The sequence below is a fragment of the Anas acuta genome, chromosome 12, assembly GCF_963932015.1.
Source record: "Anas acuta chromosome 12, bAnaAcu1.1, whole genome shotgun sequence".
NCBI classification, from domain to species: Eukaryota; Metazoa; Chordata; class Aves; order Anseriformes; family Anatidae; genus Anas; species Anas acuta.
Genome location: NC_088990.1, coordinates 11,871,778 through 11,899,247, shown reverse-complemented (window position 1 = coordinate 11,899,247; position 27,470 = coordinate 11,871,778). Strand labels below are relative to the sequence as shown.

General features: G+C 45.4%; 2 protein-coding genes across 5 annotated transcripts in view; both read right to left on the bottom strand.

Annotated features, from left to right (window-relative positions):
- The window catches only part of BBS4 (Bardet-Biedl syndrome 4), a 39,993-nt gene extending 23,289 nt beyond the window's left edge, over positions 1–16,704 (bottom strand). Inside the window, exons 1-2 of one of the 4 annotated variants that reach the window (XM_068696491.1) lie at positions 16,584–16,704; positions 14,830–14,881 (exon numbers count right to left, since the gene is read on the bottom strand). In XM_068696491.1, coding sequence (XP_068552592.1) covers positions 14,830–14,881; positions 16,584–16,607 — 76 coding nt within the window. In that variant the 5' untranslated portion in view covers positions 16,608–16,704. Of the gene's footprint in view, positions 1–3,959; positions 4,122–14,829; positions 14,882–16,583 lie in introns of those variants that run through there. The other 3 variants (XM_068696492.1, XM_068696490.1, XM_068696493.1) reach the window with 3 other exon arrangements.
- A 612-nt stretch (positions 16,705–17,316) lies between these two features.
- ARIH1 (ariadne RBR E3 ubiquitin protein ligase 1) overlaps positions 17,317–27,470 on the bottom strand; it is a 55,161-nt gene continuing 45,007 nt past the window's right edge. The window contains exons 10-14 of the mRNA XM_068696475.1: positions 24,181–24,311; positions 24,027–24,084; positions 22,459–22,719; positions 21,519–21,631; positions 17,317–18,947 (exon numbers count right to left, since the gene is read on the bottom strand). Of these exons, the coding sequence (XP_068552576.1) occupies positions 18,863–18,947; positions 21,519–21,631; positions 22,459–22,719; positions 24,027–24,084; positions 24,181–24,311 (648 nt within the window). The 3' untranslated portion in view covers positions 17,317–18,862. The remainder of the gene's footprint in view (positions 18,948–21,518; positions 21,632–22,458; positions 22,720–24,026; positions 24,085–24,180; positions 24,312–27,470) is intronic.

Genomic DNA, 27,470 nt, shown 5'->3' with positions numbered 1-27,470 from the left:
AGTAATTATGGCAAATCACGAATGGATGTTGCTTGGTGATATTCGTGTTGGGTTTAAAAGTTTAACACACTGCTGTGCATTTCATTACGGCTCAAAATGTATTGCTTGGTTCTCGTTTCTGCAGCTCAGATGCTGGTAGCTGAGAGGTAACCATAGCAACTGGCAAAAAGCTGTATGTTTGCAAGTCAATATTGTGACAGAAGTGTGGAAGGCAAAGATTGTCGCAGGGGCCGAGGCCACAGGGATGCCCCACGGTCCCCACTGCCAGCCTGCGGCATGGGGCAGAGTCAGTTGGAAAGCTGACGTGACCAACTTAGGGCAACGCAGGGATCGGGGATCCAAAAGCTCTCATCAAATGCTGCTCCCTCTCAGACCTTTGTAAGAACGGCATTTGCACACGCACACTCCCCGATCAGTTGAATTGATTTCCACCAGCTTTATGTTTTCCATTTGTTCTTCATCGTGGTTTCCCAGCAAGTAAGGAGTTAAAAGTGTCTACAAAGTGATTTTTTAAAAAGCACTATTTCATAAAGAGCGCAGAGGGCTGCTCTTCTGGACTGCATCGGGTGGTTACCTAATTCATTGGCAGACTTGTAATGACTTCCTTGTGTAAGTTACTGCAGATGCCAGGCTCTGACAGAACTTTCTTTTCCTAGAAATACAGCACTTAGGGGTACTGGAAATGAATTGCAGAAAGCAGCCAGACTTGTGTGCTGCCCCTGTGTGGCATCTTGCCACCACCCAGCACAAAATACTGAACTAGATGGCACATCAACCTGACCTATTCAGGTACTCCTTACCTTCTTTTGTAAGCATGGATTTAAAGGCAGGCATTGCAAACTCTATTTAACCATCAACATTCGAATTCCAATCCGAACTAAAGTACACTTTGCCAATTTGTGCTAGTAATACAGCCTAAAATTACAAAATCCTGTATCATTACAAACAATGGAAACTGTTTTAAATAGGGAACAATCAGAAGAGACTCCAGACAAATCCCACCTGGTCTCCAGTCTGATGCCAACAGTACTGCAAGCCTTACCGAGAGGACAAAAAGAAACAGAGAGCACCATTAAACCTTAAAACATACAGAAAATCGAGCTGGCTGGGGTGTGTTCCAGCTGAGGTGGGAAAGACCAAATGAGGTTAGACCCTACATGAATGCTTTGGGATACGGATGGCACATCAGCGAGCAGATGCAAGATGGGTTGTTGAATTCCTGAAGGAAAGGGCTTTTTCACAGTTGTGGGACCAGAAGGACGCTGCACTGCCGCCTACACGACGGCAATGCCTGCTGAGAGCAGTGCTGGGAAGGAAGAAAGAGGCGACGTTCACCCCAGCCAGCAACACGAACGCTAAATGTCACAGCACTGAGCTGGGTATCGAGCTGCAATCGATCCTGCGCATGCACTTCAAAAAAGCATCAGAGACCAAAGAGAACAATGCCATCTGGAAATGAACACATTTTATAATGGATTTGAGTGTGAGCTTGATCAATTTACCATAATCTACCTCAAACATCTGCAGCATAGACAGGCACAAGCCACGGCAGTGTTTTCTTTCCTTGTCATCTCCTCTGCCATTGTCCTGCTGCAGAGAAACAAGCAGGAAAGGAAAGAAAAGGACAAAATGGACACCGACATCTCACAAACACCGTCTGCCTTATGGGTCTGAGACTGCAAAACCCAGAAGAGTTACCTAAAAGAGCTGGGCTGGAGATAAAACTGAGAGGAAACAAAAAAGCCACAAGACACACAAGTGAATGGCATTCACATCTGCAGAGATAAAACAGTTTTGCTTCCCCCCAGCAATGCGCTGAGCTATCTCCTCGGATAACCAGGCGGAATTGGGAAAACACGTGGAGTTTTTCCTCTCCTAAAACACATTTGGAAATAGCAACAAACCTGACTGAGATGACATCAGCCTCCTTTTTCCTCTTTCCCTAAGACAAATAAATTGAAAAAAGATAAATAAATTCTGATGTCTTTCTAAAAAGATGTCTAGATTAATTCATAGATACAAGCGATCTGAACACAAAAGAAACACAAAGATTCATAGACGAATGTTGATAGACTCCCTGAGCCTATTCGAGAAAGAAAATATCAGTGGTTTGACCCTTTCTCTGAAGAACTCCAAGACAAACATTACGTACCAAACCTGGTGTGGAAGCCACAGAGGACAGAGAAGAATGGAAAGACAAAGAAATTGCAAGGAAATTAATAAATCATTAGACAAGAACTTGTCTAATCCACCCAAAAATGGCTGTGGGAAGCAAAGGACTGCTAACTGGGCTGTATGTTACCTACAAACACAAAACTGGGTGAAGCATGCCATGCCGTACAGTGCTTGCTGCATTGGCCTTGACAGCAGCACGTGGCTGGATCTGGCCACGGGGCTGCTGCAAGGGGCACAAAGAAAGGAAAGAAGCACTGGCACCACACTGCAGACTCCTCAAGGGTAGGGATGATGGGGAACAGTGGAGTTTTCATGTGGCACAGTGGTTTGCAATCTCACCCTAATCAGAGGCCACAACCACGAGGTTTCTGCACAGGGAAGAATTTGGCCTCGCTGGGAGGAGCTGAGCACATTCATCACGTCCCTCAGGCTGCCTGCAATGCAATTTTCCACCTTTTTCAACACACGGACTTTCAGAAGTCCCTTGTATGTAACTGCTGCAGAGCACAGGAAAACATGCCTTTCTTTGCCACCTTTCGCACAGTCCTCTACAATCCAGTGCCCACGGGGATGCAGGGACCACAGGTTAGAAAAGCAGGGCTTCTGACCATTCTAGCAGAGAAAACAGACGTATTTTCTGTAAATCATGCTGATCAAGGGCCAGTTAAAGAAAATGCAATTACCCCCAAACTGTAGTTACAGTGAAAAGGGTTTATAGCTTGTGTAATTATCTTTTCGTCTCTCTTTTCTGAGAGTACAAAAGTCTACTCTCATTAAGCACCTGCGACAGGGTGCCAGGCACCAAATATATGATTAAATACCTCAGTCAAGAGACAGGCCAGTTGCTCTGCAGTGTTTTGATTGAATTCAAAAGGGAATCCATCTGATCCCCCTCTTTCTCGGTGGCCAGTGATTGATTGCACAACTTGCTCTCAGCAACGTGATTTTTCTTTCTGACAACGCGCCTTTACGGAAGTCACTGGAGTGGAAACCCCGACAGAATCGGAGGAAGATCATCAGGTTTGTATCTGCGCTGCACTATCATCGCTCCTCACTCCATTCATCCTGTTATAGATTTTCTCAAAGGACTGGAAAAAATGAAATCTGAATCGTCCCCTTTTGTGGAAACCTCCCTAGGAAATTACTTTGTGCTCGTGTCTTCGTATTGGGTAATTACAGCCTAGGTACCAGCTATCAACCGGCGGTTTTCAGATTTAATAAAAGCCTATTCAAATTGCTGCCATGTAAAAAGCACAAACAACCAAATTTCAGGGAGAAGCGATTGCTAAAGCACCAGCTGTCCTCTAGAAGGTACCCAGAGACTACTTGTGCTGTAGGCAATGCCAGACGAAGCCGACTTCACCATAACCACATGGGCGCAGCCACCAGGCAGCCCGTCACCCATCCTAGTTACAGCCCACTCCAAAACTGGATGCTGTAAAACAAAACCCTGCAGTCTTGAGAAAGCACACCAGCACACAGGGACTTTCAAGATTAATGAGTAAGGATGGAATGACTCAAGTCTCTCACTACCGTGGTGCTTTGGTATTAGCAGAGCTGCACCAAAGAAAAAATGTGGGACAGTGCATCTTGCTCAAAAAGAAAGAGGAGCTTTGCTGCAGCAAAGGCACAAGGCTATGATCTTGTGCCATCGGAGAGGGCAAAGCTCTCTCGAAGACACAAAAGCAGGATTGATCTTTTCGATTTGGGATTCATTTCCTGGCTACAAGTACTTCTGGTCCTCAGCTTAGCATCAAACTCACGGCACCATAACGATGTTTCACCTGCGGCTGGAGGAGGCTCCTCAAACCCGAGATCCGACGTGTGGTTAAGGCTTTCAGCACCAACATCTACCACATCCTGCAATTCCCAGCTCAGTCTCCCTGAGACGTTTGCTGGCATTATTGCCAAGGATGTGCTCGTTCCCACCTGCAGAGTTTGGGGAAGGTTTGCTGCTGGGCATGGCTGCGGTTGCAGCCCAAAATGAAGCTCGGTGCTTCCACAACTGTGTTTAATTAGACACCAATAGGAAGGGAAAGGCAAGGATGAAACCAGCTGTGCTGTTCTCCTTCTTGCCTTGAGCTTCACAAGCTCCCAAAGTGGGGAAATAAGGTAAAGCTGATGAAATAGAGGTAATGAGCATCTTCTGAATAAAAATAATACTAAAATAATAAGGAACAAACTTAAAAGGCTGCTATAGAACGATGTACCAGGGAACCTTATTTTCCAAAATAAGGTACAAATTATGGATAGAAAGCATTTTAAGCTCTCAAGCTTTTTAAATTTAAAAACAACAGGCTGCTTTGACAGCAGTGAAGCATCTTACAAATCCCTAGCTAGGCTGGTGCACAGACACAAGAACAAGAAATCCTCTTCCTTACCCAGACACCCAAAGGCTTTTACTGAGATTGTGGCAATATAAACACATTATAGCTTGGGAAGAAAACTAGTAGAGGAACATCGTCCTGCCTACGCCCACATCCAGCTTTGGAGTTTGAAGTGTATAAATGGAGACAAAATGTATTCAAAATTTGGTAATGATAAAAAATAGCTCAGAAAATCACCACCCAGCGGAGGTTGTTTATGCTACACTGCACTCACTGCGTGTGTATATCTGCATACATGTGTGAGAATACGGGTGTTTGAGTACACAACAATACCTGTACAATGCAGAAACATTTGTAAATGTAAAATACCTGTAAATAACAGAAAAAAGGAAAGAGAATTTTGCAACCATCTCCTCGCACAGCTGCAGCCATTCCCTCTGTTTAATTCCCTTCCCTCTGTTTTCCCTTTTGCAAATTGCTGCTGGAACACCTTTAAATCAAACGATAAACCCGTATGGTTCCCCCTTATTTACAGTCAGCTGGGGTTAGTAAAACTCATCATATACAACCCTGACGCTGGAAAGAAAGCCATAATTCATAGCTGTGATCTTACTATCACGTATTAATAGCTTCACGAGACACAGAGAGAACTGCAAGGAGGCTGAAAAACAAGAGCAGGTTTAAACAAAAAGGCAACATTTCTGACTCTACACCTCCCCCTGCAGGAAAATTAGCCAAAGTTATATGAAGAGATGAAAATTGTATCTTAAAGTTGATTTACACGCTAGGAAAAAAAAGGGGGGGCAATTTTTGTTGCTAGTTTACATTGCATGAATCTTGAAGAGCAGCCAGCTCAGACTTCAAAGTCAGTGGTTTTCCTGAGTTAAGGCATTTAAGGTCTGAGTTCCTCCAAATGAAATGTTTTTATTTGCAAAACAAATACCTGCACAGATTATTCCATATAAATGCCCCCACAGCGTGGGCTGCTCCAGTTTAACCTTTGAAAGGTGAAGTGAGGAGGTTACAGAAGTAAAGGAACCAATGCTTGCGACCACCCCAGACCTCCCAGTGGCACAACCAGATTGCTTACTGGGAAACCTCCAGTACCAGCACGAGGCTGGCGAGATACCGCTCTGCAACCCTGACTCCTTTCAACAAGAGGAGGGGAATTATATTTCCCTAAGCACGAATGCATTAGCCTGAGCACTGCGACACGAAGCATTTGATTCAGACCTAAAAGAGCGAGCAGCCTTGGGGTGAAGCTTAGTAACGCACACATACCTTCAAAAGCAAACTAAAAAAGTAGACTCTCGTTTATTGGCCTCAAAAAAAGACACCAACCATCTGTTTCCTCTGCACGAGCCAATTTTGAGCGTTGATGCTGTCTGCTGAGCAGCAGCACGCATGCTGAACAGAAGAAAAACAAGTCTGAAACAACTTTTGCCGTGTTTGCTTTTAAACGCAAGCTAATCTAGAAAAAAACAGGCTGATTCGACAACAGCTCTCAACTCTACGCTGGAGATATTGAAGGATTCAAGCCCCTGGCAGAGCCCCCCCGCTGTTATCTTCCCCATTTCAATGCTTTCATCCTCCTCGATGCCCTGCGCTCAATACCCTTGTAGGCAATGGGGAGAGGGAGCTCCCTTTGGGTGTTTGTTTGCCAGAGAACACCGCCCCAGAATAAAACTGCACAGGAGGTCCAAGATATGAGCTGATGACAGTAAAGCAGGGATGGAAGATATTTCCCCCACAAAAAGAAGTCATGCTGGCTGCAGACGTTCCCAAAATAACCCTCCTAACCAGCTTCTCATTAATTCCAGTTCCAGGAGCGCGGTAGCGATCAGTGCTTTCAGGATTTCCAAACTAATCCTTCTTTTGGCTTAAATACTTATGCTTAGGCTTTTTCTGTCTACGGTGCGAGGTGTTTTGCATAGAAATTGAAACCAAAATTGTTATAAGGCCTTTGTAAGAAAAAGCTTTCCCATGTAAAAGCAAAACAAAATTAAGGCAGGAATAGCACGGCAATTCAGTCCCGACAGCTTCCCAAACTTCCCACTCATCAGAGAGCAATAGCTAAAACCTCCCCTTGTTTCATCCCTTGCAAAAGAAGGATATTTCATATGTGGTCTTGAAAATGGTCCAGCGCTTCCTGCTACCAGCCCCTGTTTCTGAATGCCGCTGTTTTTCCTGACGTGTTGCCTCGGGATGAAGTTTTCCACACCAGATGTCTGTCCCAGATCAAAGATTTGCTCTTCCCTACTGCATGGGTGTCATGTCTTCATTACATGAGGACTTCTACAGCATTGGTATTTTCACCAGGTGCCCTGCCTCATCCTAATTAGGATGAATATAAAAATAAATTAAGGTTGGGTGTTGAATGAAATTGCTGCAAAATGTGAACGATACAGTGCCTAAATTGCAGGACTTCTGTTACAAAGCTTAAACCTTACGGGGCAAAGGGGACAGAACCTGGAAGAAATGAAGAGTTTCTTTGTTAAGTCACTGCAATGTTGCGTGAGACATGAAACCTCACTCTGATGCTGGAAAAATCACCTACCAGATCTTCCCCACGTGCCCATCCCTCATTTTCGGCTGCCCACAAGACCTGGTACCTCCCAGCACTGACTCCAGTAAGCACGATGCACGGCAGGGATGCTCTAGACACCAAAGTGTTAGCATACACAGGGTTTGTAACTCTGAAGAAGCAAGCCCTCAAGCTTCAGAGAACCTCACATCAGTACCTACTTTTGACTATGACCTTGCAGCACCAGGGAATTTGTCTGTGCTGGGATAAGCAAGACATCTGGCTATACCCTAAATAAGGGAGATATTTTTGACTTCACACTCCCACTGAGCTGTTCCCTTTTCAGTGAGTGCCACCATCCCTGTGCAACGGGTGATGTTGGAGAGCTGGGCAAAAGCCAGCGTGTAATTATGTCACGAAAGACTCAGGGGCTTGGATTAATGTTGCGCAGGCAAGGTTAATTGTGACATTTTTGAGTGGGATGCATCTCCCTTAACTTAGGCGTCAGAAAATTAAGCCAGCTGAGTTATTTGCCTTGGGCTGTCTTTACAGTAAAGGAGAGGAATACGCGTCCTCGGGGAGCGATTCATCTCACCCGGAGATAGGTGGCGGGGAGAGATCAGAGGGGTGGCATCGGGTGGGGCTTTCCACTCACTAAACATGGGCATAGGTGATCTGCTCTGACCTGGAGCTGGGTTATCAGAGACATCTAAATTAAGAAAGATGAATGCTGCCCTTCCTAAATTTGTTTGTTACTATTTTAGTATACAGATTTTTTAATTTTACATCAGGAGATGTCATTTCATTTGTAAGCAGTACACCAGACAAACTAAACAGAATACTTTAAAATACAAAAGAAACTGCCTAGCACTGAGAACTTTTAAAGGAAGATGAAAAAAAATAAATTTGCCAACTTAAATGTCATCCTAAAGTAGTATGTTGCAATTGTATGGCTAGATCTCCTAACGCTGGGCTACTGCACCCCATATATATAGTGGTAGATATTTCTGAATTATCAAATCAGCAAAAGGTACTCAAATTATACTTGCTTGCTTCAAGAGTTAGCACTTTTCTTGCACTTTTCATTGTCTAATTAGGTTTGCAATAGGTTTAAGAAGCAGATATGAATTTACATTTTTACAGGGGGGAAATGAAATTAGGCTGACAGCTGCCAAAAGTTGTAAAACTAGAAGTGAAACCATAAAACGTCTGATTTAAAAGTCTGCACTAAAATTTTACGGTGACACCAGCCTTGACAGAACAACACACCTACCACACTCGATCTAAAACGAGTCCCCGTGTTATCACAGATATTAATGTGCACACACAAGAGGGCAGAGCTGTACTAGCACATTCAAACTTAAATGTTTCCAGTTCTTTATGGTGCGGGGTTGTTGCTTTGAGGCGAAGACGATGAAGTGTATTACACAATTTAATTAACCCAAAATAACTCACCTTTTTTAACAGCTCTCTTCAGAACTGAAAACACCTTCATCAGATCCTGCACAAAACACGTGTGCCAGTGCCACCCACATACCAGAGATGAAAATACTGGCTTTTCTTACAAAACAATCACCAACCAATCCGTATTATTTAGAAATCATTTTCTTTCAATGGGTTTTTAGGTTCAAATGGGCTACAAAACCTGACTTAAACATGGCCAAATGGAACCAAACTTGTATGTCCAGAAACGAGGAACCACATTTGTGTCATTGAGTCTCCCCTCAGCATTTCTACTAACATATTTTCGTTTTGACGCACTTAAAAGTATTAATTAATTTAACTCAAGGGCGTCGTTTTTTATCTGGATTTCTCAGGCAGCTTCACTCTTACAAGTTCAAAGGCAGCTTTGAAGCTGGCTCAAAGAATGGATTTATATTGATTTATCAGGAATTCAGAAATGACCGGCTCTGCAGCGCACAGAACCAACTCACCAGGGCACTATGAAGTTCCTGCTCCTCAGAGTGCTCGAGCCATTAAAATACTTGCAGGAGGGATGCCCATCGGTTCATCTGCGTGAGCTGCCTAGAGAGAAAGCGAGACGCATTCGCAGGACACCGCATAAAAGATGCCTATCTTTTTCTGCATAAGCTGGAAGTTATTTATAATGCAACAGTCACATTTTGAGATCGTCACCAGTGCTTCCTAACTACAGCCAGTACCACATGAAGTGAGTTTACTGCCCATCAAATTGGCACCAGCACCTGCTTTTTATTAGAGTCCAGTGACGACATCCTTGTCTTCAAGAATGAGGACCTACGTGAAAAGGACAGCACGATCAGTATTTGAGCTAAATATTGATGGGGACAGGAATAACTAGACAAGAATAATACTCGGCACTTGAGAATGTTTCAAAATTCAATTAAGCAAAAGAAACTACTTCGGTAAGATGCAAAACACTGGGGCTTTGTCATCTATCCAAAACCCAGGTTTCTGCGTGGTAAAAGAGTTTTGAGAAGCTTTGAGCCACAAAGAAGAACACCCTCCTTACTGCAGAGTTTAAAAACAGGACACAACCACTGCTTTAAAACATCTGCTCACATTATATGCTTCCCCACTTCTGGTGTCTAGTTTGGCTGTAATAGCCAGGTCTACACCAAACTTTGCTATTACGTACAAAGTGACACTGAGCACTTGTGTGTTCACCACGGCTAAACCTGTCTCATCAGCTGTTTGGGTCAGTATCTTATTTTGTCTCTGCGAAGCAGAGTGCTATTAAACCAGAGGGAACTTTGTTTCCTCCCCTTCGGTGGCCCACACTGGCCTTACAAGCCATATTGGCTAGTTCAGCTGTAATTATACCAGACAGAAGTGGAAACCACCAAAAAAAAAAAAAAAAATCAGATGAAGACTCACAAGCCTTGAAGCAGGCAGAAAACAGCCAGACACCTGGCTGATTTTACAGAAGTGCTCTGATGTGAAGCGATGAGTGTGTTAAATCACCCTGCGGGCAGAGCTGAGCAGGGAACACAACATTTCTCCCTTCTGGTACGCTCGTACATCTTGCCTGCACCCTTCAGTACTATCTTTAGCAGCACTCAAACAGGTCAAGTAGTACTCTGCAGTATATTACATTTATGTAATATTTTTCACTGAACGTCTCCAAATGTTTTGTTAACTGAAAACCTGCAGCATCCAAACGCTGTCACTGAACGTTAGACCAATCTTCTCTTTGATAAATGTTAAAAAACAAAGCTGAAGCACTTTGCCAAAGGTCACAGCTAATCCAAAACAGAATTCCTTTGCTATAAACATTAGAAAAATCATACCTACAATGGATCCAAAAAATATCCTAATGCCCCGGACTGGGGAGAACACTTAATCCTTGCTAATCCTTTTGCAATTCTCAAGTGGGAGATTTTCTCTTTGAATATTATCAACCTGCCCCATCCTTGGGTACGCGTAGCAGGGTTGGTAACAATTCAGAATCGCCTTCTTCACAGTCTTAAGGGCTTCTGGCCCACGTTTTTCCAGTAACTCAAGTGTATTCCACTTTATTTTTCTACAGTGTATTTAATATGTTAGGGGTTTTTTTTAGGATTTAGGATTTTAGGATTCTATCCTGTTATTAAAAATCCATCACTGTATCTCTGCAAAAGCTGGGGTCTAATATTTGTGTAGAAATCCAAATGCAAATCCATTAACCTCTGAACTGTTATTAGACTAACACGAGAGCCCAGAACTTGCTTTCTAAATAATATTTTTCATGACAAAGGGAAATAAATTCAAGTTCCATAAAAGCTCTTTTCCCAGCTTGTATTGTTGACTTTCTCTGCTGCGGCACTATCAGTTACCATAAAATGACTTGACTGGCCTGCGTGGCAAAAGGAGTGGAGAGCTGGGAGACAGTCGAGCTCAATTCAAAACCAGTTCAGCATTTGGGGAAATATCTGATTAATTTAAAATGCAGCAGGGAGATTAAAACCCCATCTCAGCAGGCAGATATTAACTCTACGTTGCTTCAAGGAACAGAGCTTCCTTTATTCCACCACCAATTGCTTGGGGAGAAAATATCAACACAGGGAGAGTTATGGATCTTGATGTAGCAACAAAGGGAATTGATTTTCAGAGGAGCTCTCCCCACGGGGGGTAAAGGACAAAATAATGAACGGTTTTAGCTACTAACGTGTCAGTTACTGAATAATGCTTGTCAGCAAGCGCAGCTACAAGATACTCGGTGGGGCTTGCCGTCCGCCACCCCCTTTAATTTAGATTGCTATGTTCAGAGGTTTCGACCCTGATTGCTGCAGTGCCTTTCCCCAGCAGCACCACAGCCTGCTGCAGACCCCCTACACGCTTGGCGGATGCTCACTGCTCTCCCTTTGGGCTGACCTTCCTGCAGGAGGGGCTCTCTTCACTCCAAACCCCTTGGGCTTTCGCAGCCACCTGATCGACTCATCAGCCCCGACAGCTGCTAATTGAAGAGCAATTTCTGCCTCTTATCTCACAGTTAGCCTTGTTTAACAGCCAGGGTGCAAAACACTGCTTCCAACTTTCCATTTTAAGTTGTCTCCCAGGACAGGGAGCATCCCTGTGAGAAGCACCAGGCAGCAGCAAGGCGAAGTCACTGGACCCTCCAGCTGTGCAGTTCGACAGCACTCGACGTGTTCCCCTCTGCACAATTCAGACTGAAAGTGCGGCGTTCCTTCTGGCTGAGCAACAAATCCACGTTTGTAGCTTCTCATTCAAATTACTTTTTGCAAATCTGAGACAACATTTTCAGAACCATCCATTTAATGTCTTACATCTGCCCAGGACAAACACGGGCAAGCTGAACCCAGCCACTGCGATGACTTCAGTTAGGATTCAGTGATGACTTGGTCATAGTCTACTACATCTGCGTGCAACGACATTATTTAGTTATTATAATACACGCTCTGTTCAGGGACAAATTTTATCCACACCAAACCCCCTGTAGAAGGCCCTATGCTATTGCATCACGCAGTCTCATATCTCATCGACCTGCTTGCACTAATTCTAATGTTTTTCTCACCTCCCACCTGAAAATGCAATGCAGATAATAAAGGCAGATTGCTGCAATAGAAAGTTACCATTCAGTGCTTAAAAAATGTCAGTTTAAGATAACTTTAGCAGTGCTCTTCTACACAAACACACCAAGCAGATTTGCTTGGCTCCTTAAAGTTTACTAAAACTCTCCTTAGCCAAACTACATAGGGACAGAAACTTCATTAAGAAATTCTAGAAAAAATCCTGTTTAAAAAAAATCTGTCACAGGTAAGAGATGCTACTCTTCCCTGCCAAAGTCCCCAGAAGAATATACAACATCACTTTCATTTTTTCCTCTCCTCTCTAACATATCCACAGCATCATACTCACACAGGACAGTTACATCACACCCTATAACAAATCTTGCAGCCGCCCTCATTTCCTAGAGATTAACAGGAGGCTTAAATCAGCTTTTACCCACTGTATGGAAGGCAACAGAGTCAAATATTAAATGGCAAAGGCTTCCAAAGCATTTAAGAACTTCCTGTGGTGAGCCAGGTACTGGAGGTGCCCCACTTTACCTCGAGACCCAGACATAACTACACAAGTCACAGGCTAGACTTTTTGTCTTCATGCTAGCTCATTTTGACTCAAGAGTCGTACAAGGGAGACCCAGGGGCACCAACAGTTGGATTTCATTTACAATTTTCCCCTCTGGCAGATAGCTGTGCAAACACCCATGCCAAATCAAGGAGGCAGAAGGAATATCGGGTGGTGACGGACGCAAAGCAATTCTTCCGTGCAGCCTGAAAACCTGAAGGAGTGTTGGTGGCCCTTCTTAAAGAAGCGCCCGGCTCGGTTTCGAGGCTGTCGATCAGCCTCTTGATCAAACGGCAGGCAGGATCCACAAAAGCGGTCCCATTAAGAAAGTCACAACTGCCTCCGTTCGCTCCCCCAAACAATCAATATTAAATTGCGCGCACTTAAAAGCAGGAAGGCTCGCGACTGACAGTTTAACAAGCAAGCTGACAGAGGCACGGCAGCTTCTACCCAGCACACCTCCACGGCTCGTTCGTAAGGTTGACGGCCCCATCTTTCTTGCTCAGCTATTCCGTTCGCTCGTGAATTATGCAGAGTTGATTTAATAGACCTCAGCCCGCCAGGAAAGAGCCACGGAGTGATAGTCCATCTCTCGGCAAACACCATCCGCCTGATCCCTTTGCAGCTGTCTTATTTAGAGAGCTGAAGGGGATGCTGTCCTGAAAAAACAGGCAGCAGACGCAGCCTCCCAGGGTCAGGGAAAATATCATAGATGTGGCTTGCATGAGAAGGCAGAACAAGGTGAGGTTCCTGAAGATGAAGGAATCAGTCACAATCTTTACAGAACTGGATGGAGATGAACCAAGCAGTGCCTCCATGGAAGCCATACTAACTGTTGTGAAGTGACAGCCATCCCTGCCCCCAAAGAGTTGCAGGTGGAAATAAAAGTTCTAGATTTATTTTTACTTGCATACTGGCCAGCAGCAGTAGCAACCTTGTCTTAGCTCCAGGCAACATACCAGAGGCTCACACTTGTCCAAGGCAACAACAGTAGGTGGATACAGGGCTAGGTGAGGTTAGCCTGGCCTCCCCCAAAAAAAGGCAAAGAGGCTTTTCCAGCTTCCCAGGGCCAGTTATAGCACTGTGCCTACATGCAAGACAAAGAACTTCACCTTTAGGCAGAAAACACAATGCCCAGTTGCCAAACAAGCTTCTTTTTAATGCCAGCATTACCACCGGGGCATTCTCCATCACGAGGGATACAGAAACATGGAATACTTTCTCCCAAAGCATGCTCTGACAGGAACACCACACATTCAGGTAGAAAAAGGCCAAACTGCAGTGCTCCCTACCTGAGCGTCCCTGAACTAAACAGCAAAGGAAAAGGGGGACTGCTTCCGACTTGTGCTGTCAGTATGTTGGGCTTCTGGCAACACCGCAGAGCTCACTCCTCATCATCACCTGAGCTGATGGGGCCCTGGGGGTGCTTGAGTAAGGGAAACGCAGAGAACCAAACCTCACAGGTATGCAGGTCTCTACAATGAACAGATCCGTATGGGGAACGTGGGCACAGCTGAGAACTGCAGAGAAGGAAACAGAGGGCACTGGGGCAAGTCACCCCGCAAGATTTAGGGGAGAGGGGGAAGGAGCGGCTGCACCACCAAGCTGCACTGCAGGCTTTACAAGACCCTTTACAAAATATCAGGATTTAGTCAAATATTTCAATATTTCAATAACTCAAAATGCCACTGATCTAGTTCAGATTCAATCAAGATTTCAGAAATACTTGGAGACTTAACACCCATTTTGGTATATAACAAAGAAAAAACAAATCTAGAGTTAAAACAGTTACAACCTGACTGGTTTGATCCCAGTTGCACATGCTTTTACTTCAAAATGTAGAAAATGTGATGTCAAAAAATCGACGAGACATGATGTTTGTTTCCCAAGATCATTTTTAAAGCAAAACATTATTCTGAAGAATGCAAGTATACACACAACCAAAAAGGACAAAAACACTCATATTATTTAAGAAGGTAGATGAATATCAACTCATTAGCAAGCCAAGAAGTATGTAACCACTAAAATAAAGTCCGTTAGATTATAAGATGCAGCCTGTAGGTACAATCAGTTAGCCAGCAAAAGCACTGAGCTAGTGCTGACATAGACCCTACAAAAAAAGTACTCAGCAGCTTGCAGTCTGGAAAGCCTCGTCTTTTCCCAGTGGACATTTCTTTCTTACTAGACAGCTGCACACACTATGAAGAAATCTTAATATCAACCTGCCAAGAAACACAATCATATCTTTAAACAAACCTCTTTTAGGATGGGGTTTTGGAGGCTCTCTAGCCACTAGCAATGTAGAAACCTAGAAAGACAGAAAAGAGAAGTATTAAATACACCAGGCAAGGTTTCTTGAAGACACATTCCACAAAATAATCAGAAAGGACAACCGGCAAACCCCAAAAGAGTGCACAAAAATAGCATCGCTGCTGCTAGACAAACTCTGCCCTGCCAAGCACTAATCTCCCCTAGCCATAGCTCATTTGAGATTTCCATTCACTGTTAGATTAAATAAACCTGTTTGTCTTACAGATCGTTCAGTTTTTGTAGGTTCACTGCTATTGATTAGGATTCCAAAAAGTGATCACATTGCATGTGTTTACATTAAAAAAAAAACTCAAGCATTTAAGACGCTACTTGGAGATCACAAGGCAAAATTTTAGAAGTTTGTTATAAACATTTATAAAATTCATTTGAACGAAGTGGTTCTGAGAAGTGAAGGAAAATCACAGACAGCCTCTGTACTGACCTACATGAGAGGCACAAGGCTGTGCAGGCTCAGACCACACCTGAGAGGAGCTCACTCCAGAGAAAGGTAAGTTTCACAGTGCATCTTAAAGCGTTTTGGGGTCATCTTTAAAGGATTTATTTAGGGCCAAGGTGACCTAATTAAACACCCAGCATTCTGCCTTTTCTTGGTCGAGAAATGACAACGTGGAAGTCACCCAGAGCAAGAGGAGAGAAAGTCAAATGCCTTCTTCCCAGCAGGGGCATTCTCCACAGGCCTGCAGGCTGCTAACCAGTCCTTGAGGTTCTCTTGAGGAGAGGTTTAATCACTCTTCGTGAAAATGCAGTCTTTTAGGGAAAACAAGTGCATGCTCCAGAACATAGGGGCAAAACCAAAGGCACACTGAGGGCAGACCCCTGCCCCAATTGCTTTGGGAGCACAGCGACACCGTGCCACACAGGGCAGCAAACCTCACCCCACACACACTGCCCACAGCTCACAGCCTGTGGAAATAAACCCAGTGGGGAATTTTTCTTACTGTACATCAAAATCGAGCACTCACAGAAGTTACCCAGGATCACCCAGGGGAAATATTTTCATTTTTGCCTTCCAAGGCTCACAGGTAACAGTCCTCAGACAGTCCTCGTTCCTCTTCTTACAGGATTTTACAGGCCTGTCCCACCTTAACACTTTATTTTGTTAGGGTGGAGTTTCAGCCTACCTATTTGTTCCTTTCAGTGCTTTGGGAACATTTTTAGGTCTAGTTTTCTGGCTCTGGCCAGCTTCGTTTCTTAATTTTTAATATTTAGTCACTTTTCTGGTTGTCAATGGGAAGCGTAGCGTCGGTCCTTTCGCAGAGCTACCTATCCCCAAGATTTTCTTCCCAAGCAGCAGTAATGAGTGCAGAGAGCTTCTTTTTGATATATTTTCAGTGTTTTTTTAACCAACACATCACCCCTCGAGTGCCGCTCAGTGGCTTCTCCCGTTCCTCGCCTCCCACCTCCTCAAACACCCCTCGTTTGGCCACCCCATGTGGCAGCGGCCGGCCCCACAAACCACCTCATTTCCCCCTCCCCCTGCCCTGTCAACACCTCCCCACCCCCCTGAGAGCGAGATTTAAGCCAATCCCGCCATCATTTCCCTCACGGAACGCCTAAAACCCCTTAAAATCGCCTCAAGAAGCGCCGGGAGGCGTCCTCCCACCCCCTCACCCCCTTAAATTCGGTGTTTTTTTTAAGCCCGGGCCGCTCCCCCACCCACCCCCCCCTCAGCCCCTCACCGGCCGGGCCTGCGGCTCCGCCATGGCGGCGGCGGGCGGGCGGCGCCGTTGCCGGGGTTACGGCGCGGCCCAGTTCCGGCGCCGGGCCCGCCATGGCGGCAGCGGCGCCGCGCGGAGCCCGACGGGAAGGCGGCGGGGATGGAGCCGGCTCCCGCCCGCGGGCTGAGGGGGGCTCGCGGCTCCTGAGGGGAGCCCCTCCTAGAAAGGGGTCGCTGGTTGTTATAAACGCGTCGCCCTGCCCGCCCCCGGCTTTAAAAAGTATTTAAAAGACGTGACCGGCTCCTGATTGGGATTCGGATCAAACAACAGCTGGGGTTTCTCTTCAGGAGCAGAAGCCCTGGGGCTGGGGTACACGGTTTGGGAAATGCTGAGTAAAATTCAAGGGTGAAGGCTCAGCCTCGCTCAAACCACACTGCTCCCGGAGCAGACATTTTACGGAGGCATTTTAATATGTATTTTGAATAGTTGAAGCCCAAGTAGCCACTGCCATGGTGGTAGGCACAAACACGTCTGCATCGTCCCACCCCTCACCCGCCAGCACTCGAGTTGCAGCAGGAAAGCTGTGAGGTGCAGGTATCGGCATCCACATCCACAGGGAGTAAATAAAATAAAGTGACTGCATTTCACATCATCACCCTGCCTGCGAGCTGCCCCTTTGCCATTTTTCCCCCTCGAGGCTGGCAGAGCTCATAGGACACTAGCCTGGCGAAAAATACCACAGGAGGAGTTCCTATACAGGAGTAAATTTAATAAAACCACCACCAATTGTTTACTTTAACATAGCTCTTGTTACAGAAATCATAAAAATGGACTCAGTAGCTAACTCATTAGTTCTTTCCCCTTTTAATTGAAAAATACCCCCACTGATTTCAATTTCTACTGCACTAGATGGAGTGTTAAATATTTGCCAGGACAGTATGCCCAGTAATCGAGCCCAAAACAAACACAAAGACAATTCCATCATCTTTCCTTTTCAATGTTACGACTCGTTATAATGTAAGTGAAACTTAACAGCAAGGAACGCTCCATTTGACAGATGAAAGGGGGAGGGAGAGGAGATCCACAGCCGAAATCTTGCAAGAATCTTTTGAGAAGTGGTGCAACATACCCCTCCATTTCCTGCCTCAGAACTAAGGAAAATTAAAAAAAAAAAACAAAAAAAAAAACAACTCTAACCACACACATACACACACTTCCTCCAGGTTCAGAGTGCGTGTCCTGCGTGCATGGATGGGAACAGCTGAGTCTGATTTGGGCAGGCCAAGCAGTACCAATGTGGGGAGAGAAAAAAAAAAAGGAAAAAAAGGCAAAGCATCCTGAACCACAATGTACATTCGTCACTAATGCGGTGCACACCGGGTTACCGAGTGTCAGGAGCTGAGCGTGAGGGGACGGGTCCGTCGCCAGCAATAGGTACACACAAAACCACAGAGGCCACGGCTGTAAAGGAACTGCAGGAAGAGGAGAAACCCCACTTCTCTGGTTAAAGCCTTCAAAAAAAGTCACTACACCAGCACACGCTTCCCCCACCCCATCACAGGGAAAACAGAACAAAACAAAAAAAAAAATCAAACTGAAAGAAAATGCACAGCAAATAGACATAATCTTGAAGATTTTTAAAGAATAAATATTTTTTTGTAATTAAACATTATGCAAACACGTGCCACGCTTGCTCTTTGTCCATGCATATGCGCTATATACAACTTTGAAAAATACTGTGTTGTCCTCTTTTTGTTTTAAAAGTCATATACAAATTTTTTTTCCTTGCTGTGTACCCCCCTCCTCCCCTCCCCAAGAATCACCTTTACAAGGAGCCAAATCGACATTCATCCGTGTACTTGGGTGGCAGAGAGGAGGAGGGGGGCGGGAGAGACATCCCCCCTTACCAAAGTACATCAAAATGGCTGGTTTGGACATGAAAAGCAGTGTCAAGAAATTGGTTTAAATTTCATCTGTACTACACACAGGAAAAGAAAGATAGAAAAGAAAAAGGAGTCGGCTTGGAGAATGAAGCTACGTTACAAGTTAAAGTTGGAGGGTTTTTTTTTTTTAGTGCGTCTGTCACACTCTTATTGGCCGCCTAGAATACTGTTGTACAATGGTTTATCTACCTTTTTTATTACAATATAATTTACTTAAATTTTCTGTTAACAAAACAGAATCCCGGTACTACAGACCAGCGGTGTAACAGGCGTAGTGCCTTGTGTGTGTTTTTATTTTTATCACATGAGCACTCTAGATGGTAAAGGTTTCAGAGTTCGTTTTATGCGGGGCCAGTCTCAGTCCTCAATGTACTCCCACAGGTCCTTCTCGTAGCCTTCATGCACGTGCTGCAACAAAACCCTTCGTCGACTCTCGCAGTATCTGCAGCAAAGGGGGACAGCACAGAAAAGACAGGTTAGGAGGCACAGCTCATCCCAGGCATTGAGTAATGCAAACCTACATTAAGCCTTGCTTCCAAAGGGGAGATCCCCAGAGAAGGGCTTTGTATCTGTAGCCAGTTAACAGCACTAATTAAGACTTCAGCTACTCCAGTCACTCACTTCAGGTCCCTAGGTGGAAAACCATGCAAATTTATAGTTTCCTGTGCAAAAGTATCCCCAAAGCCCCTAGAACTGAGAAATCTGCTTTGATAACTGAAAAATGAGGAAGGGGTGGCTGCAATTTGCAGAAGCTAGAGCACAGGTTAGTGGTGACACCTGCAACAGGAGGGAACTCTCCTCAAAGGTGTGCTGATGCCTGCTCACTGAGCTGTATATACACAATTCCAGGAGCTAGCTGGGCAAAACCCTGGAATGCTGACCCTGTTTTATTCCCCTCCAAAATCCCTGTAGAGATGAAAGTGGCAGAGCATTGAGAGATGACTACAAAAAGGGCACTGGCCTGGCTGGAGGGCAGGTCTCACCCCACAGCTCCTGCGCCTTAGAGGGGCGCTATGCCCTGCAAGGTCTTCCCACCTACACACTTAAACTGACAAAGCTGCAAATAAAGCTGATCCCAGAGTTAGGTACAGTCCTACCAGGATCAATGATAGTGAGGAAAAGGGATATCATAGGAACATATCAAAAGATGCCATGTTCATTTCAGGTGCGTTAGCCAACTAAAAAGATAAAAGCAGAGAAACGTTTAAAGTATTCAGGTTCCAAAAGCAAATTATAAATAAGCAGCAGGCAATTCTGGACTAAACCCCTTCCAGTGGAGCATGTCCCTCTGCTCACTAAAAGGAGCTGCCCAGCAGAGGCACAGGAGGAGCCCCCCAACACACTGCAGGAGACCCTAACAGAAAGCTATCCAAGCATAGCACATGCCAACACGTAGGCAGGAGTGCAAGTACATCATAGCAGCCTGAACTCAAATGTTTAATGCCCTAATACTGTTAGCATTCAGTATCAGATCAGATCAACAGATTTATCTGAATAAAACTGTTCTGGCTCTTCTCCCTGCCATCAGCTGTTGCAACACACGTCCTCGTACACCAAGTCCCACTGATTTTTACAAAGCATGCAATAAAGAACATGCACGATTACTGCTTTCCCAACTTCAGTTATTTTGTTGTCGATGAGAGGGTCAATTCTCTTTTCTAGAAATATCTTTGCAAGCTAGGAAATCAGTTTCCCAGTCTTTTAAACCCCATCTGACCACCTTGATAACATCCTTGGTCTCAATCTTGCATCACTGTAACATGTACACAAAGAGCACTGCGCAGGACATGATTAAGACATGACTGAACTAGTTAATTAGGGACCTGCACAGGCTTGACAGATGCATACTGTTTTCCCAGAAACTTGAAGGCAGACTGAGGATATATGTTGTCAGGCAATTCAAGCTATACAATTTTTAATTTCTTCTGGATAGCTGTAGCCATCCCTAGAAGGGCATCCAGTTTCACAGAAACAAAGCAAACAGCTGCTTGAGCTGAGATACCAACTTAGCGGCCATTTTAAAGGCTAAGTTACAAAACTTATCCAAAGAGGAAGTCTGAAAGCCTTGTCCAGTCCCAGCCCTGCTGCCAGACCCTTTGGCAAAATTGGCCACAGGCCCACTGTGAGTTAATGGCTGCTTCTTCCACTCCCCAGCATTCCTTAATCACTAAAGCTTACCCTACTTGGGCATTTTTTTTTTTTTACCCCCAACCTAGACACGACAAGTTTAGCGACTTTGGCAAAATGCCTCAAAAAAATGCAAGCCATAATCCTGTGACTCATCCACATTTACAGCTTTGAAATTTTCCACTGTGCAGAAGCGATTCCCCAGGGACCGTAAAAAGCACTGGCATTTCTGTCACCTGGGCCCCACTTCTGCTCCCTTTCAGGGCTGAAGAGGTTACTCTCTCCTTCTTCTTCAGTACAGCTTTTCTGCACCCACTTTTTGCTCGGGGGACACACTGTGCAAGCAAGACAATGAGAAGAGCTGTCTGCTTTCTTATGGCAATGCAACCTAGGCCAAAGTTGTTGGTTGGGAACAACAAAGTCACTCCTTGTTTTCCTTTGGCAGGTCCTGGCCACTCCCCAGTGCTCCTTCTCTGTAGCGCATGAAGAGCCTTTGCTTTTGGTCACAAGATTTTTCTGTTCAGGGCTTGAACCTTCTAGCTACTGCTCAGCAGAGCAGATGCAAAGAAGAGCTAGGAGCCACCTCCCCTGAGGGCTGGTCCCATCAGGGGCACAAAAACACGCTGCCAGCAGCTGTGAAGCCCCCTGCACGAGGGCTTCACTGCCAGCAATTTCAGGCTCTGGCACAGGACACTGCTGTTCTGAGATGCCCAGGGACAGGCTGATGATCACAATGTATGGCAGAGGGCCAACAGCAAACAGCTTCCCAGGGACATGACTCTGGAGAAAACAGTAACTTGGCAAATACATGCTGCTACCCACCACAGGAGATGGCATTACAGGTGCTAGAGCAGCTTTGAGATACGAGGATTTTTCAGAAACAAACCTGTACTTATCCTGTACTTTCTGCTTTATGTCTTGCAGCGAATCTTGGGAGATATCTCGCTCAAGGTACCCAGAAAGCACCTCTGTAGCATTCTCTAAGTCTGCTTGGTTATTCTGCAAAGACAAAAAAAAAGTGTTTTTAGATGGAAGGGAAGATTTTTCTGTCAATCCAACCAAAGTAAAAAAAAAAGAACAGGGTGAGATATAAACCATGTAACACTGCAGTAACCTGCTCTGAGCACTGTGACTGAAAAAGCAGAAATTTCATTTGATCAGAAGAGAACCGTTACATCTCCCAGCAAGCCCTATTCCTCCCTCGATCTGCAATATCCTGGCAAGTCTAAGGAATCTTTTCCTTACTACTACATTGCAGTACAAGCCAAATGGTCTCCCATTATGCCCTTAAGTTTATTTCCCCCCCCCCCCCAGCATTGGCACAGCTGTACTGACTCCTGGTACATACAGCTTTGACTACTGTTCAGTAGTTCGGTGCACCCTGACCACACAGCCCAGAAGCCTTATGCTTAAGTTCTGCACATAGACCAGTGAAGGATTGCTGTAAACCTTAAACAGCCAATACAGCTTCACGGGTGAAAAAGACTGTGTAGGTTGTCAAGAGCAATTTTAATGGTAGTGCCCTTGCAAAAAAGTCAGCACCAGGGAAAGGCAGAACACTGGCGTTAAGTTTAATGCATTCTTTTGCCAGTTCAAGCCAGAACCCCAATCCTTTTTTTTTTTTTCTCCTCAGAGTGCAGCAACAAGTAGCAATATTTCATCCTCCAGCAGAGGATCTACAAAACGCCTAGCAGGGCATTTACAGACAACAATATTTAGAATGACTCACTTCTGTACAACTGGGGGACAACAGCTTCTCCAAGCACTACACCCCTATGCCACTTATCTTTGTGATCTGAACTCCTGACAATCATGTTTTCTCCTACCTCAAAGATAATGGACTGATTATTCTTTTTGAGGTAGAAGGCAAAGACGTAAGTGTACATGAGTGTGGCACGACACTGGCAGAGGACGTCGACTGCTTTCTTCAGGAACTGCACCTCGATCCACGACATGTTGTGCTGCTGCATCTCCTCCATTTTCTGCTTCACCTGAGCATAGAGCTTGTGCTCAAAGCGCAGGCTCTGCATGTGGTTCATATAGCGGTTGCAGTAGAATAGGTACCTCTGCAGGGCTGCTCTGGATCGCTGTGTTAATTCCCATTAGGGAAAAAGAGAACAAATAGTTAAAACAAAGTAATGGCTGCAAGAGAAGTAAGCCCTTCACAAAGCTCTTCCTGACCCTGAGAATGAGCTTCCTTTCCAAAGGTGTTTCCTCTCCTCACACGTTGGCCAGATTCAGACGGCGCCACTTTGTGCGGCACTGTTAACCCTGACATTGTGCACAGAGGAGAGGCCAGACCCTCTGCAGCTCCCTGTCATGCAGGGGACTTCCTAGCACAGCTGCAGCATCCTCACTCCCAACCTTGAAAGTAATTGAAATCACATTGCTGAAGCCTAAAGTTTTTTTGTTTTAATTTCAGCCTCCCCTCTCAAGTTACAAGGACCTAAATGCTTCCAGTGTCATAACAGACAGCCAGGAGCAGATTTTCCTTTTTTGGCTAATAAAGAATTCTAATTAAACAATTATTGTGCTTGTGTTAAGAGGGCAACCTTAGGTTGCCTAGGCATGTCGATTACAGAGCAGGGGAAAGACGCGATGTGCTAAGTAGTACAAGAGAACCAAGATGACTCAATACACAGCCATTAATCTTATTTTCTTCTCACTGACAGATCAGCTGAAAACAAGGACAACATGGGCATGGTTAAACTTGCAGAGTGGATGTACAAAGGTAGCACACGCCAGCCAAAGTCATCCCGATCTGCAGGAGGAGGGGCTGCAGGAAATACTTTGGTTCTTGGCTGTAACGGTACTTTGACAGAGATGCAGGAAATGGATTTCTGCAAGCTGCAGCACACAGCATGCAATCCCTCCCCATTAAAAGAGACTTTGGCTCTGCTAGCCATATTCACAAAGCAGTTCAAGGTAGCTGCAGCTTCACTCCCAATTTCTACTTCTGTCAGGCCTCCAAGTATAGGTATTGGAACAACTGAAGTCTACTCTATTTACATTCGAAAGGTCTGCTGTGTTTAAACTCCTCGGGATTAGCATTAAGAACTTTGCAGTGAAGAGCATTTTCCAAAGGGCGTTGGGATTGCTGTCTCAGACCCACAGCATTATGACGACTTCATGCAGGAGCTGCTATAAAACAGGCAAGGCAGCATGACAGATAACAACTGAGTTAACAAGTTCTCTACGCTGCACTGAAGTGATTTTGAACCTTCCCCCCACCCAGCGCAAGGCAAGAATCCAAAGCTGCTGGTGAACATAACTGTCTTTTGGCTTCGTGCCCAAATCCAGGAAATTCCTCGCGGCTGGTTTACAGGTTTACAGAAAGCCTAAAAACATGCACAGAGCTGCTGAGCTCCCTCACCGCCAAAGGTTATGGACTCACCTCCTGTGCATCCCTTGCTGCCTTTGCATCATCCTCGTTGTAACGATTGCAGTTGTACCTGTAACGGGGACACCGATGCCACAGAGTTCAATTCAAAACTCGATGCAGGTTCTCTCGTGGCTGCCTCGCCTTCCCACCACGCTTCTGAACTCACCAGGCAGATCCATGGGGCTCCCAGGGGCCCAGACACACCCAGCAGAACTCAGCTTTGCAGTTCTGGTTCCGACAGACCATGTGGTTGCAGCCCCCGTCCTTCTCGATGGTGACGTGGCATTTTGGGCACTCCTGTGGACAGGACACAGAGCACTGTCAGCACGGAAAGCGAGGCGGGCTTAGTCACAGGCATCCCTTAAAAATCTTAGGAAGTGAGAAGGGTTCTCACGGCAGTAAGAGACTGCACATCGGGTGAAATACCCGGTTTAATTTTTCCCTTTGATCATCAAGGTCCTCTTCAAAGTTAAGTCTCCAAATAATTCCAACCTCAGAGCAGCTAGACAGACCAAAAAAGCAACAAATATCACCTTCGTTGCTATCACACATTGCTAATGGTACAAGAGATGGATAATTTCATGACCTTCTCCAGAGTTACAATGGTAGCAGCGATGGTTCATAATTGCCCAGGGGAAGGCATCTGGCTTTCCTCACCAAGTGTTTGGTCCAGTGCAGCACTCAAACCTCAAAAAAGCCTAGCAGTGAGCTGGTATCACGCTGCTATCAATCCGAGACACCTGCAAGTTGTGAAATGTCATCCAAAAAGTATCCGAAAACTAGCAGCAAGAATCCATTGTGCTTCAAAGAAGCCTCTGTCAGCTAAAAAGACAATGCTCCTCCTGGGGCATTTCCACACTTCCCGTCAGGCTCCTTTTCTCCTCTTCATGTAACACCTCACTGAAGGCTTTTCTTACACAAGTCCACGTGGGGCTTCCTTTTCAGGTGTAAGGCTTCTGTCGAGTATGAGCATATCAAAGAGCAGCACTGCACGGGGAAATCTTCAGGGAAGATCATATATATATTTTTTAATAACACCAGTATCACTCTCATAGATCAGCAGAACATGGCCACTTTCCAAAACGACATTCACCTCATGCAGAATATAAACAACTTCTGTAGTGTCCTACTGAGTACACAAAGCTGAAGTAGCAAAACCACGCTGAGCTGCATCTACAGGTGAAGGAAGCCAGTCCAGCTCATCTGCTGCTTGTTCCTGCCCCTCTGGCACTTCTCTCATGCTGGCAATACCAGAATTGAACTGAGAAACAACTTGGGTTAAAACCAAGCAACGAGTACAGTTGGACAAAAACAAAACAAATACATCTAGGCTGGATCAGCCCAGCTCATCACACAGCCACACCAGCATTTGGGAAGCTATACAGAGCACAACCCAACACACTGGTGCACACACACTCCAGATGTCCCAAGCACTACCACATAAGCTACATTTGCATGCAGGTTGGTCTGTTTGTGCTGTAAGAGCAGAATCTGCACAGTTACATACTCAGAGTATAACTGAGAAGTGCCAAAGACCATCATGGTCTCCACCTGTCAGAGATGACCTGTCTCACTAGATGAGCAGGCTACAAGGGGAAAAAAAGACAAGGGAGAAGATGCTGGCATGAAACTGAACTTGGTTTTGGCCATCACGATTGAAGTGCTCTGAGCTGCTTGTGCTCAGCAGTGAATGGTTTTCCAAGAGGAGGTGATGGTAGCAGAGCTGCACAGCTTTCCCCAGCCACGTGTCTCATCTGCTCAGGTGCCAACACTCGAGTGCCTCCGTGGAAGACACAGCTATAGCCAAACAGCTGCAGCCAGAGCTCCTGCTTAGGACAGTCCCACAGCTGGGGCAAGAGAGAAACAGCTCCCAGACAACCTGCCAACGTGCCAAGGCACAGTGGAGCACATCCACACTGCTTTTACGGCCGTCCTCACACACAGCTACACTCATTTTGGAGTGCTGAAATTCTGTTCTCAGGTTTTGGAGGATGCAAGTGAGCTCCTCCGAGTGTCAACACGATGGTGCTTGGAGCATCTAGGCAGCACCGTGATGCAAACCAGAACAAAAAGACCCTAACTACAGCCCTTGCAGTACAGGGAATGCCATCCTGGTCATGCATTTACACTCTGCTAAGCAAAGCGCAAGGGAGAGATTACACAGTGAGCTGTGCAAGTTCTGAGAAAGCGAAGAAGCTGAACATTATTAGAAATTAAGGAAAAGCTATAAGAAGGATGCATGAAAAAAAACAGCGAATGCTGGCAGAAAGAAAAAAAGCAGCAACTACTCAAGCCACTAATGCAATGAGTGGAGATTAAGGAGGATATGGAAGGCAGTTCTTATGGAGAATTACGGCCATGCAACAACATAATAGCCAGCAAATCAAATTACTAAACCGGTAGATTATTCTGCACGTTATCTATCATGCCACGATGCAGAAGTGACCTCATTAACATTGTTCCACTCCGAACAATTCGGTGTTTGCTTACACGCTGCACTATGCAACAAAAGCCCAGGCAAACCTGGCCAAGGAGAACAATCCCCATTCTGTGCTAAAAGGCTGCGTGTACAGAAAACCCCACAAACCTCAGGAGCTGCTCTGCAGACAGGAGGCTAAATAGAAACACCTTCCAGATTTCCATGCAGGTGAAACAGATTCGTCCTCCCCAGGACTCCCAGAGGCAAGGGACACACATTGGCCTCCCTGACGTATTCACCACGATGCCTTCACCTATAACCAGCCCTAAAAGATGAACCCTCCAACACCACAGCGAGCACCTCAACAAAATCCACAACTGAACTTAATTACACTTGGTGCAAAGTAGCACGCTCTGACACCACCTAGAATCGTTGAGCAAAGGGAGGATATTTTAAACGCTCGCTCGTCTGAGAGGAAGGATGGCATTTTGACATCTCAGGGAAGGCTGTTCACAGTTCTGGCACGAAACCGCGCTGGTGAGAAATGAAAGAGCAAAGTTCGCTGCTGGTGCCCAGGGAGGATCCAGGCGGCTGCCAGAATTTCCACGCGTTAGAACAAATGTAGGACTTCCAGAAAGTACAGAGGGAGTACATGTTCAGGCATTAAAAGCAACCTGAAAAGGAAGAGAACTGGGTTTTTGCCATTTTATCTCGCTTGGAGGAGGAAAATGCCCAATAGCTTTTGTGGAAGAAAAAAAAAAATCTGCCTGTTTTATACATCAGACCTTCAAGTCCTGTCTAGCCCAGAAGATAATGAGATGGTGACACGCCAGGAGCCAGAAGTGGTAAGGCAGGGGCATTTTTAGTATCAGATGAACAACTTTCATTAACTCCAATTTAACTTCAACAAAAAACAGTGCCTTGGGTGAAGACCAGACCGTTAACATCTTTGTTCTTCTTCCCTTAGTGCTCAAGATGCCCAAAGACCAACGTCACTGAAACTCAGGGTTAAAAAGGTTTTGTTCCCGCCCCCCAAA